The sequence below is a fragment of the Opisthocomus hoazin genome, chromosome 2 (genome assembly GCF_030867145.1).
Source record: "Opisthocomus hoazin isolate bOpiHoa1 chromosome 2, bOpiHoa1.hap1, whole genome shotgun sequence".
NCBI lineage: Eukaryota > Metazoa > Chordata > Aves > Opisthocomiformes > Opisthocomidae > Opisthocomus > Opisthocomus hoazin.
Window position 1 is genome coordinate 114551458 of NC_134415.1, and position 14080 is coordinate 114565537.

Consider the following 14080-nt stretch of genomic DNA (forward strand, 5'->3'; position numbering starts at 1 on the left):
CACTCTGCTCTGGTCAGAGCCCGCCTGGAGTCCCGCATCCAGCTCTGGAGCCCCCAGCACAAGACAGACATGGACATGTTGAAGCTGGTCCAGAGGAGGGCGACAAAAATGATCCGAGGGCTGGAACACCTCTCCTGTGAGTAAAGGCTGAGAGCTGGGTTGTTCAGCCTGGAGAAGCGAAGGCTGCCAGAAGACCTTATTGTGGCCTTTCAGTAATCAAAGGGGGCCTACATGAAAGAGGGAAGAAATCTTTTTGGCAGGGCCTGTGGTGACAGAACAAGGAATAATGGCTTTAAACTGAGAGGGCAGATTTAGACTAGATATAAGAAAGAATTTTTTACAATGAGGGTGGTGAAACAGTGGAACGGGTTGCCCAGAGACGTAGCGGAGGTCCCATCCCTGAAAACATTCAAAGTCAGGTTGGGCAGCGCTCTGAGCAGCCTGGTCTGGTTGAAGATGTCCCTGATCCCTGCAGGGGGGTTGGGCTAGATGACCTCTAAAGGTCTCTTCCAACCCTAAGCGTTCTATGACAGCATAGGTACATATATATTTGTATGCGTGCCAACACACAAGCACTTATGCAGCTTTCTCCCAAAATTTAAAGGTTGACACACTTAACCTGGGGGAAAAAAATCCCAACAACAGATACATTATCACTTAGGAGGACAAGACGGAAACACTATTTTTCTCCTTACCCAGAAAAATCAGCAGAATACTGTCCGTAATCAAAGATATAGACTCTAGTAATTTGGCACACAGTGAGGTATCCCAAAGCAAAAACAAAGCAATACCTGGAAAGAAAATGGAAAAAAAAAAATTTTCAATTAAAAACCATAAGCATTTACCCATTGAATAAACTACCTTTTAAGTAGAGGTTGGTCTCCATTTATTTCTAGTAAATATTACACAATTGGAGCATGCAATTACACTTTCATTCTGACCATGGTTTTTTTGGTAATATTTATTATATGCAAGCACATAGACTTTTTAAAAAAGTGTGCAGTACTAACTTACAAATTCCGTTGTCATTAGCCAAAATATTTATGCACATAAATAAAGCATAGGAGCTATAATTTAAAGCGCCACTGTAGAAACTGGAAGTCCTATAAAGAGAAAATTGATCTGTTAAGCTTTTTAGTTCAAAGTCAATTTTTGCCTATGAGTATAGAAATTTGACAAATTATAAATCAAACATCATTTCCATTGAATGCACCTCTATACATTCAAAATTCAGCACCACAAATCCCACTGCTGCCGTTTTCAAAGGAACTGGAAAAGCCAATTACTTTTCAAATACATATATTAAAACATATCTGAGTGAAAAAGGAACAGGATGCCTTTAGGGCTCTTGTTAAAGCTGATCCTCAGCAAATAGAAGAAAAACACAGAGAACCACCACCTTACATAAGTATCATAAATTTAATTTTTCGCACCATTTTTTCAGGTCAGGGTTGGGATTCTCTCCCTCCCCCCTTTAAGATTTACCACAGTACACTAATGAGAACTGATTTGCCAATACACCTCACAGAATGTGCCAGCTACTCTTTGCAGTTAAAAAGGACGGCAAATGCCAGCAGGAAGTTAACTAATTCCTTGGGACTATACGTATGAACTTCACAGTCTTGAACATTTCCATGTAACTTAGGAAACATTCATGGTAATGAAATCAAGCACTTGTTTCATATGCACAAGACTAATGTGCAACCCCTACAGCAGACCATATTATACATTCAAAATACAGTTCGAATGAAAATATTCATACACCAAAAACGGAAAATCATTACTAGGACTGGATTTAGGTGAAATGGTGAGGAACACTACAGGAATACCTTAGAACATGCTTCTCCTTACTTCCCCAAATAAGTATTTTTGCAAATAAAGTGTTAACATAATAAATTCTAAAGCCTTCAAAATTATTCTTCATTCTGAAAGCAATACCTATTTTTACCACAGACAACACTTAGCGTTTAACCTTTAATTAAGAATTGTGCTAGATATAAACAATTTAATATTTAAAAACATCCAACTTTCAAATTACCGATTACCTTATATATCAGTAGTTACATTAAACCACACTTGTTACTTGTTCTTATAAAAGGTTTAAGGTGCCCATTTTAGCAATAGTTTATTTTGTTTTCATCAATAATAATAATCCAGATATTATATTGGGTGGCTAATTGGTACAGAAGTGTTTATAAGAATCCCAAGTTACACCATAATTGGCTCATAATTATACTTAATTATTTCAGCAAGAAAAACAATTAACACAATTAAATAGCATGTAGTGGACTGAAGATACCAGGAATATGATATAATGTAGAACTCTTCCAAAAAAGTTTGGAATGAAAAAAGCTATCCCCCCCTCAATCACCCAGGTTTCACATGAATGAGAAGTATATGGGTTTAGTTCACCCATGCTGAGATCAGTCCCACTTCTTCCATTCACTAAAAATTCAGTATGATTTTCAGCTTTACCAGCCTCTTGATTTACACACTAAAGAACTCCAGATTAGAAGTAACTTGTTACATGTAGAGATACCTACACACCAGCCCACAAATACCTCACTGAAAAGCCAAGAAAAATTAGAATACTGTAGTTTCCTTTAATAGAATCTCATTTTATCCCCACAGGTAAGATCATGTATTTATTAACAACAGTCTAATCCCAGTATATTTCAATAGGTCTAGAATAAACAGAATTACAAAAGTGATGCTAACTACAGCTTTCATAACTTAAAATAGTGTCCATCGCAGCAGTACATACTTTATTAGGACAAGCATACTTAATATATTAGTATTAATACATTATACACCCTCAGATGGAAGAAAACAGACACCAGTTTCTACCTCATACAGCTTATGTCATAAAACATTTATGCTGTTTTTAAATAAAACATTATGAAGACTTCCTTCTGCAAGCAGCAAAGCTATGCTGGTAAGTACAACTGACGAAAAACTAAAATATCCTAAAATGACAAAAGCACTGAGGAGTCAGGAAACCTGAGGCTCTTTTCTATCTAGCCATTACGATACAGTTCTGCAGTATTACATGAACATGCAACTGCAAACTCCTACCTCACTGAAGAAACAGGCCATTGCTCTTGATATCTTTTAAAGACTTCGCATTCGAGTTCAAGATACATCCAGTGATTTTACTTATTGCATACTTTCCATGTGCTGCACTCAAAAAGTCTGGGATTTCCCCATAAGCACTTCCTCAGTTGTTCTCCATGCATTCAAGTGTTCCAGAAAATCGCATTCCTCCCTACGATGAATTTTGGTGGTCCTCATTTCTACACATATGAGGAAACCGAGAAATAAGGGGGATTATGTGGGTCTGAATACCAAACTCGGTAGATGCAGGGTCAATTCCTGGGCCAGCCTATCTTTTTTAAAGTTGACAGAAAGGACATCACCAGTACATTTCAGTCACACACACACGTGCTCTGTACTTCTAGAAATCTAACCACAGGTGTTCCATGAAAGGCGAAAAGATTATATTTATAGCTAAAACAAGTAGTTTAACCAAAGCTGTAGTGTCCTGCACTTAGGAACACAGACTAAGGCAGCAATGCTACCTGATTATGGAACAGTCAAACATGTAGGGCAGTTTAAAGGTTAACTTCTTCACTGGCAGGTTCCTGTGGCTTAAACATCTTCCAACTGCTACAGCAAGTTAACTTTCTACAATGAAATAACTGGCCTGGTAGATGAGGGGAGAGCAATGGATATTGTCTGCCTGGACTTCAGAAAAGCTCTTGGTGCCGTCTCCTGTAAGATCCTCACATTCAAGCTGATGACGTATGGGCTGGATGAGCAGACAGCCAAGCAGATCGAGAACAGGCTGAACAGCCAGGCCCAGGAGGTTGTGATCAGCAGCACGAAGTTGAGTTGGAGGCCAGTAACTGCCTGCATACCCCAGGGGCTAATACTAGGTCTGATCCTCTTTAATGTCTTCATTAACAGTCTGGATAATGGGGTGGACTGTACCCTCAAGTTAGTTGATGACAAAATCACAGAATAGTAGGGGTTGGAAGGGACCTCTGTGGGTCATCTAGTCCAACCCCCCTGCCGAAGCAGGGTCACCTACAGCAGGCTGCACAGGACCTTGTCCAGGTGGGCCTTGAATATCTCTAGAGAAGGAGACTCCACCACCTCCCTGGGCAGCCTGTTCCAGTGCTCCGTCACCCTCAGAGGGAAGAAGTTCTTCCTCATGTTCAGACGGAACTTCCTGTGCCTCAGTTTGTACCCATTGCCCCTTGTCCTGTCACTGGGCACCACTGAAAAGAGCTTGGCCCCATCCTCCTGACACTCACCCTTCAGATATTTATAAGCATTTATAAGGTCCCCTCGCAGCCTTCTCTTCTTCAGGCTGAACAAGCCCAGCTCCCTCAGCCTCTCCTCGTAGGGGAGATGTTCCAGTCCCCTCATCATCCTCGTAGCCCTCTGCTGGACTCTCTCCAGTAGCTCTTCATCTTTCTTGAACTGGGGAGCCCAGAACTGGACACAGTACTCCAGATGAGGCCTCACTAGGGCAGTGTAGAGGGGAAGGAGAACCTCCCTCGTCCTGCTGGCCACACTCTTCTTGATGAACCCCAGAATGCCATTGGCTTTCTTGGCAGCCAGGGCACACTGCTGGCTCATGGTTAACCTGTCGTCCACCAGGACACCCAGGTCCCTCTCCACAGAGCTGCACTCCAGCAGGTCCGTCCCAAGCCTGTACTGGTGCATGAGGTTGTTCCTCCCCAGGTGCAGGACCCTGCATTTGGCTTTGTTGAACCTCATCAGGTTCCTCTCTGCCCAGCTTTCCAGCCTGTCCAGGTCACGCTGAATGGCAGCACAGCCTTCTGGTGTATCTACCACACCTCCCAGTTTGGTGTCATCAGCAAACTTGCTGAGGGTACATTCTAACTCTTCATCCAGGTCATTGATGAAGAAGTTAAACAAGACTGGGCCAAGTACTGACCCCTGGGGGACACCACTTGTTACCATGACACCAAACTGGGAAGAGTGGCTGATACACCAGGGGGTCTTGCTACCATAGGGACCTCAACAGGTTGGAGAAATGGACTGACAGGAACTTCACGACAGTCAGCAAGGGGAAGTGCAAAGTCCTGTACCTGGAGAACAACCACCCCAGGCACCAACAATATGCTGGTAGCCACCCAGCTGGAAAGCAGCCTGGCAGAAAGACCTGGGGGTCCTGGTGGACACCAGGTTGAACATGAGCCAGCAACGTGCCCTTGCGATAAAGAAGGCTAAAGGCATCCTAGGCTGTATTAGGCAAAGCATTACCACCAGGTGGAGGGAGGTGAACCATCCTCTCTACTCAGCACTGGTGAGATCACATCTGGGAGTGCTGGGTCCAGTGAACAGCCAATAAAATAATGGAGGGACTGGAGCATCTCTCCTATGACTAAAGGCTGAGAGAGCTGGCACTATTCAGCCTGGAGAAGAGAAGGCTCAGGGCGATCTCATCAATGTGCATAAATACCTGAAGGCAGGGTGCAAAGACGTGCAGTCTTTTCAGTGGTGCCCAGTGACAGGACCGTAAGTGATGGGCACAAACTGAAACACAGGAGGTGCCTTCTGCACATCAGTAAATACTTTGTTACTGTGAGGGTTAACTAACACTGGCAGAGGTTGCCCAGAGAGGTTCTGGAGTCTCCATCCTCGGAGATACACAAGGACATGGTCCTGGGCAGCCTGCTCTGGCTGGCCCTGATTGAGCAGAGGGGTTGGATTAGAAGACCTCCAGAGGTCCCTCCCAATCTCTACCATTCTGTGATTCTCTTAAACAAGTGTCCAATGACAACAGCACTTCTTACCTTTCACACTCTCAAATATTGATCAACCTCCAGGCTACTATTCTTTGCAATCCTTACATAATCTGGTCATAAATTTGCACCAACGCACATAGACCAGACACTGCACCAGGACTTTACAGACAGCCCGGTTATCACATTTCCTGATGCTGAGTACCTGTCTTCGTGTCTTAACAGTTCTTCGAGATCAGAAACAGTTAAAAATTAAGAGTAGAAAAGCATTCCAACATAACAATTTCAATTATTTTCTTGTTCTTGTGAACATACAGAGGTTCATGCTCACCTTTAAACCTAACATGGTCTTACCACATCGTGGCCAAAGTCAGTCCTAAATTTTAAGCAATGAATTTTGTTTGAAAACACATTTCAGCTCAAAAAAGCACCTGAATTCAGTTGAATTTAAAAGCTTTGATTAGACAGAAGTGTAACAGACTCTGACATCAAAACCAGTATTATGCTCCAAGTACCTGAATTCTCAAGAATTTGTAAATTAGCACTCCCATCCAAAGTATGGCTTCAGTGACAGTACAACAGAATGAAAAAAGAATGGAGCACACATTGTCATACACATTGTGTGACAGCACCTCTGCAGTATCACGTGTCAGCAGTCCACATAATACATCCCAGAAGATAACACAGACTCTTCTCACACTTTAGGCCACAACCATGCATCACAGCTACACCTGAAGAGACAGGCTTCTCCGAATTGTTTTTTTACATTTTTTTTTTTTTTAATGCTTCAGCACTGCAAGTTTGAACATATTACATATTTAAACATCTTCAGTAGTAACTTGAAGGTCAATACACAAAATTACAAAGTCTGATCCTGCATTAAGTGAAACCTACTGTTTCAAAATAGTATTTGTTTTATGTGCAAGTGAGAAATATGCTTCTGTAACATGACACAACCTGGCATTATTATGTCAAAGCTTGACGTTCAAATCTAAGTAGAATTATTATACACTGCCATGTGGTAGATCAATGAGTCCACATCAAACAGGAAAAAATATTATACACTTTGCAAAGACACAGCAACAATTAAGCACTACTTGAAATGGCTCACAAGAAAACTAGGACTGTTTCTGGACACAGCCGGTTTTACCATTAGCAATGTCCATTTTAAAAAAAAAAAAAAAATCACAAGAAACATATGGCAAGACTTAGGAATTAAATGGCCAAAGGAAATAATTAATTCCCCAAAAGTTTATTACATTGGTAAAAATTAAAATCACCATCAGATCATAGTAGCACGTATATCAGATCAGGTAGCGTTTTCAGAAAAACACCAGATGAACATACATGTTTATCCACCTTTAAAACATACACACCAAAAAACCCCATAGAACTTCTGCTTTCACTTCCCTTACGCATTTTGAAAATACCCCCAGTTCTATAACATGCAACATACTATCATTTTATAATATGATTTTAACTGACAGTTAACTTCTGTTTGTTTCTGAAATATTTTGTTTCTTTCATCTTACCAATGAATCAACTTTAATTTCCCTGCTAGTAAAATCAGGAGATTCTTGTTTTCTAAATATAGTAACAAAACCTATTCTTCACTACTAAACACATAACTAGGCAAAACTATGCATGTTTGTCTGTACAAAAAGAAAAATTAAAGGAAAAAAATAGGGAAAAAAGAAGTCCGTTATAATATGCCAAGCCCCCAGAGTCCCCTAAAATTGACAGAGGAGGGAAATCACATTCTCCTCTCTCCTGCCTCCCAGAAGAAGGGAAACAGAAGCTACAACTATATAAACTTGTATTTCTAGTTAAAGTAATATGTTCAAGATTCACGAAGTCCTTCAGGTTACATGGATGTAACAAAGTTGCTAAAACCATTCACAGTAAATCACGCTATCCATATAGAAAAACAAAGATCATAAACCAAGATCAAAACCAAGATCCAAAGTTCTCTGATCACTCATGCAAATACAGGGGACATCTCCGTATAATGAACCTGATTCACAAACATGGGTACGAACTTTTCAGTCCTCCACATAAAACTCCAGTTCTGGTTCCAGAGCTTACTGACTATGAGTTCCTGTTTTTCTCTCCCCTTGATTTCTCTAAACATCTAAAACCCAGCCATGTTAGCCAGGGGCTAACAGGCAGTTCAGCCACGGTTAATTATACAAAAAAGCATCACGACTAAGCCCTAAGGAACAGAACGCAACCCAAAAGGACGCAACCCAAAAGGACGCAACCCAAAAGGACGCAACCCAAAAGGACGCAACCCAAAAGGACGCAACCGCTATTACAGCTTTTATGCCCTAATTGGTGGGGAGAGAGGAAAGTTTTACAAGTATTCAATGCTTTTAACAGAATAATAGATAACACCTTGTTAGGGGAGGGACTGAGCTTTCCCAACATAAATAATGGAGAAAAAAATCATATGTTATGACATCTGAGCAGATGTCCAACTGGCACCTTGCCTTGAGGAAAGCCAGAAACATCTATCAGACCCAGCATGTGCTACCCTTCCCAATATCCTCTTCCAAATCAAAATCTAACTTTTTGTAGTACAGTCCAGTTAGAAAGAATGGCAACAAAATGAATGCATCCTTTCTTGCCTTCGTGTTTATACAGTATTTCTCTGGTTTTGGTATATGCTGACCAAACCATCAGCCACCTGGGTACTTGCAGATATCATTCAAAACAGATGTTAGCCATCATGACCTACGTGGTGGGATTTCCATCAACATTCAGATAGTACCCACACTGAACTGATGAGCAGTGAAACTTGCTGCTACATTGCATTCACCAAACATAACTATCAATTTTAACTATCTTCCAGCTATCAGTCACCAGCTCCAAGTCACATAAAACTTGCAAGACTTGAAACTTTTAAATGAAGAAAATACAGAACTTGCAACCCATACAATGTTTTTCACCTTCCAAGGGTATCACTGCACCTTAGTCACGCCACATCACATCCCTTGTTGATGAGAAATGTCATTTAACCAGGGAAAGTACAGCAACATGTTCTCCCCAAAGGAGATCTAAAAGGTTTACGACAGCTTGTGTCATTCTTCTTGTTTGTCCTGCAGGTTTGTAGTGCAACTTGCTCATCATCTTAACTCTCATACAAATCCAGCTTTACTTTAATAAATTCAAAATAGACCTGAAAATGCTTTTAAAACCTAAAGTACTCTTACTGCATGTCTCACGACCTCTTCAACGGCTTATTCACCAAAAACATCCCTTAAGAGTTCAACCACATGAAGTCTGACCCAACGACAACAAAACAAATTACTGGCTGTACAGGACCTGCTACTTGGTGAGTAATGTTCTTGTGAGCAGAGTGACAGAAATAATTTACACTGGACATGAATAACTACAGGCAAGTCACAATATCATTATTTCTACAAATAACTTGAAGACAATCTGACCTGTAATGAATGTTATACTCTATGTAATAAAAAAAGACACTACGATGATGATTTAGAATACGTTTGAGACTAATTCACAGGATCTTTGTCAAAATGACCTTACTTTCTCTATCAACAGATGCAACAAAGTCAGACATGTCTGGGAGACGCTGCAGTAATAAAGTAACAGAAAGCAGAACAGATTGTCTGATACGTCTACCTTCTGCTTTTAAGTTTTAAAAAAACCAAAATAGATTAAGCAAATAACATTGGACAACACATTATATAGGAGAGCTTTTCTTGTACAAGCGTGCTATATTATGTTTTAATTCCTTACTATTTTGAACTTCCAAGAACACTAAAAATCACAGAATCACAGAATAGTAGGGGTTGGAAGGGACCTCTGTGGGTCATCTAGTCCAACCCCCCTGCCGAAGCAGGGTCACCTACAGCAGGCTGCACAGGACCTTCTCCAGGCAGGTCTTCAATATCTCCAGAGAAGGAGACTCCACAACCTCCCTGGGCAGCCTGTTCCAGGGCTCCGTCACCCTCAGAGGGAAGAAGTTCTTCCTCATGTTCAGGTGGAACTTCCTGTGCCTCAGTTTGTGACCATTGCCCCTTGTCCTGTCACTGGGCACCACTGAAAAGAGCTTGGCCCCATCCTCCTGACACCCACCCTTCAGATATTTATAAGCATTTATTAGGTCCCCTTCGCAGCCTTCTCTTCTTCAGGCTGAACAAGCCCAGCTCCCTCAGCCTCTCCTCGTAGGGGAGATGTTCCAGTCCCCTCATCATCCTTGTAGCCCTCTGCTGGACTCTCTCCAGTAGCTCCTCATCTTTCTTGAACTGGGGAGCCCAGAACTGGACACAGTACTCCAGATGAGGCCTCACTAGGGCAGTGTAGAGGGGAAGGAGAACCTCCCTCGTCCTGCTGGCCACACTCTTCTTGATGCACCCCAGGATCCCATTGGCTTTCTTGGCAGCCAGGGCACACTGCTGGCTCATGGTTAACCTGTCGTCCACCAGGACACCCAGGTCCCTCTCCGCAGAGCTGGTCTCCAGCAGGTCCACCCCAACCTTGTACTGGTGCATGAGGTGGTTCCTCCCCAGGTGCAGGACCCTGCATTTGCCTTTGTTGAACCTCATCAGGTTCCTCTCTGCCCAGCTTTCCAGCCTATCCAGGTCACGCTGAATGGCAGCACAGCCTTCTGGTGTGTCTACCACACCTCCCAGTTTGGTGTCATCAGCAAACTTGCTGAGGGTACATTCTAACTCTTCATCCAGGTCGTTGATGAAGAAGTTAAACAAGACTGGGCCCAGTACTGACCCCTGGGGGACACCACTTGTTACCAGCCTCCAACTAGACTCAGCGCCGCTGATGACAACCCTCTGAGTTCTGCCATTCAGCCAGTTCTCTATCCACTTCACCGACCGCTCATCCAGCCCACACTTCCTCAGCTTCCCTAGGAGGATATCATGGGAGACTGTGTCGAAAGCCTTGCTGAAGTCAAGGTAGACAACATCCACGGCTCTCCCTTCATCTACCCAGCCAGTCATGTCATCGTAGAAAGCTATCAGATTGGTCAGGCATGATTTCCCCTTGGTGAATCCATGCTGACTACTCCTGATAACCTTCTTCTCTTCCAAATGCTTCATGATGGCCTCCAGGATAAGCTGCTCCATCACCTTTCCCGGGATGGAGGTGAGGCTGACTGGTCTGTAGTTCCCTGGGTCCTCCTTCGTGCCCTTTTTGAAGATTGGAGTGACATTGGCCTTTCTCCAGTCCTCGGGCACCTCTCCTGTCCTCCAGGACCTCTCAAAGATGATGGAGAGTGGCTCAGCAATGACATCCGCCAGCTCCCTCAGCACTCGTGGGTGCATTCCATCGGGGCCCATGGATTTGTGGACGTCCAGATCGCTTAAGCGATCCCTCACACAGTCCTCCTCGACCAAGGGAAAGTCGTCCTCTCTGTAGGCTTCTTCTCTTACCTCCGGGGCCTGGGATTCCTGAGGGCCAGTCTTAGCACTGAAGACTGAAGCAAAGAAGGCATTCAGTAGCTCTGCCTTCTCCGCATCCTCCGTCACCAGGACACCCGCCTCATTCAGCAGCGGCCCCACATTGTCCCTAGCCTTCCTTTTGCTGCTGATGTAGTTGAAGAAGCCCTTCTTGTTGTTTTTGACATCCCTTGCCAGCTTCAATTCCAGGTGAGCCTTGGCCTTCCTCGTCGCATCCCTGCATGCTCTGACCACGTTTCTGTACTCTTCCCAAGTGGCCTGACCCTCTTTCCACATTCCATGGACCTTTCTCTTCTGCCTGATCTCTGCTAGAAGCTCCTTGTTTAACCATGCAGGTCTCCTGCCTCCTTTGCTCGATTTCTTTCTCAGGGGGATGCATTGCTCCTGTGCATGGAAGAAGTGTTGTTTAAAGAGCGACCAGCACTCATGGACCCCCCTGCCTTCGAGAGCCCTGGCCCACGGGATTCCTCCCAGTAGCTTCTTGAAGAGGGCAAAGTCAGCCGTCCTGAGGTCCAGGGTTTTGATCCTGCTTATTGCCCTGCTTCCTCCACGCAGGATCCTGAACTCGACAATTTCATGGTCACTGCAGCTGAGTCTACCTCCAACCTTCACATCCTCCACCAGTCCCTCCTTGTTTGTTAACACAAGGTCCAGCGGCGCACCTTTCCTTGTTGGTTCCTCCACCACTTGCATCAGAAAGTTATCATCCATGCTCTGTAGGAACCTCCTGGATTGCGCCTGCCTAGCTGTATGGTCTTCCCAGCTGATGTCAGGGTGGTTGAAGTCCCCCATGAGAACCAGGGCCTGTGACTGTGAGGCTGCTTGCAGCTGCCTGTAGAAGGCCTCATCAACCTCCTCCTCCTCCTGGTCAGGTGGCCTGTAGTACACACCCACAGTAATGTCACCCTTATGAGCCTGTCCCTTAATTCTAACCCACAAGCTCTCAACTCGTTCCTCATTTGCCCCCAGGCCAAGCTCAATGCATTCCAGTTGCTCCCTCACATATAGGGCAACTCCACCACCTCTCCTTGTTGGTCTGTCTTTCCTAAAGAGTCTGTAGCCATCCATGACAGCATGCCAGTCATGCGAGTTGTCCCACCGCGTTTCTGTGATGGCAACCAAGTCGTAGCGGTCCTGCTGCATAATGGCTTCCAGCTCCTCCTGTTTATCGCCCATGCTACGTGCATTGGTGTAAACACACTTGAGCTGGGCTGTCAATCTCACCCCTGGCCTTGGCACTCCAAGCCTGGGCTCATCCCTAGTGAGCTAGGCAATATCCCCTTCCCGCTTCGAACCTAGTTTAAAGCCCTCTCAATGAGCTCCGCCAGCTCGTGGCCAAGAATTCTTTTTCCCCTTTGAGATAGCTGAGTTCCACCTGTCGCCAGCAGGCCTGGTGCTGTGTACAACTCCCCATGATCAAAGAAGCCAAAATTTGACTGATGGCACCAGTCCCTGAGCCACCTGTTAACCAGGTGAGTTTTCCTGCCCCTTTCAGTGCTGTTCCCTGCCACTGATGGGATGGAGGAAAACACCACCTGCGCCCCTGATCCCTCAACCAATCATCCCAGTGCCCTGAAGTCCCTTTTGATGGCCTTGGGACTTCTTTCTGCTATCTCATCCCTGCCAACCTGCATTACCAAGAGGGGGTAATAATCAGTAGGCCGCACCAGACCAGGGAGTTTCTTCGCAACATCCCTAACCCGGGCCCCAGGGAGGCAGCAGACTTCCCTGTGGGATGGGTCTGGTCGGCAGATTGGGCCCTCTGTTCCCCTCAGAAGGGAATCACCTATGACAATGACCCTCCTTTTTTTCTTAGTTGAGGCAGTCGTAATTCTTGGGGCTGTCTGACTCGTTCTAGGCAACCCCCTGGATGGAGCCTCACCTTCACCCACATCTTCTGTGGCCAGTCCCTCACATTCCAGAGCCCCATATCTGTTGCTTAAGGGCAACTGGGCAGGTGAGGGAGGCCGGGGGCAGATTCGCTTGCCCCCCCGAGCAGGGACCCGTTTCCATTCCCCCCCATACTAAATATTATTTAGTAAGTTCTACACACAAAATTCTATCATTCTTTTAAAAAGAAATACATCAAGTAAATCAGTTTTTTAAAAGTATATTCTAAGATACCATATATAAAATGTAACTTTACTTACTATACTCATATAGATACTACAATACACAAAAAATACTAAGTAAATAGCCTCTCCAACTCTCTACAGAAGATGCTCATCAAGCCAACTTGCCTAGTTCTGTTTAAACAAAAGGAATGCAAAAGAATCTCTTACTAGCAAAGCATATGCATTACCCTATATCATTAATTCTTGTCCAGTCATTTTTTGTCAAGTAACATTAATGAATCTAAACGTTAGGGTTTTTTACCTGCATATATACATACAGCCAAAAAGCTTCCTTATATCTGTATGCATACATATATATACACACACATACAGATATACAGGCTTCAGTTCTTTCACATGACATGAACTTTCTTTTAGTTTCCAAACATCTCAATGGAATTCAATATATAGTTTTCTATTATACTTCCTACTGCTAAACTGGAGTAGCTACACTAAATATGCTGACGAAGCACGATTTCTGCTAACACAGAAAACCTCAATCTCATCCCTGTACCATTATTCTTTTTTATCATCCTCACAGGTTTAACAGAGCCAACAGAACTCTCACACCAGTGCTGCTCATCTACTTCCATGCAAAGTGGTCTGCTTTTCTTTGAACAGCTGATTTTTTCCTACAGGCAAAGCCTTTTTATCCAGTGTTGCCTTATAAACTCATTTCATGTGATACACCTACTATCCTGCCCACCACATCATCTGTAACAGAGGACATAAAAGGCCCCATACAGGT

At 43.9% G+C, this 14080-nt stretch overlaps 1 protein-coding gene across 2 annotated transcripts in view; it reads right to left on the reverse strand.

Moving 5' to 3' along the window:
• MBOAT2 (membrane bound glycerophospholipid O-acyltransferase 2) overlaps window positions 1-14080 on the reverse strand; it is a 104190-nt gene that overhangs the window by 35163 nt on the left and 54947 nt on the right. For both annotated transcript variants that reach the window (XM_075414812.1, XM_075414811.1), the window contains one exon: window positions 696-791. Coding sequence is in view for 1 of the 2 variants with exons in the window: in XM_075414811.1 (XP_075270926.1) it covers window positions 696-791 (96 nt within the window). In the remaining variant the exon portion in view is untranslated. The remainder of the gene's footprint in view (window positions 1-695; window positions 792-14080) is intronic.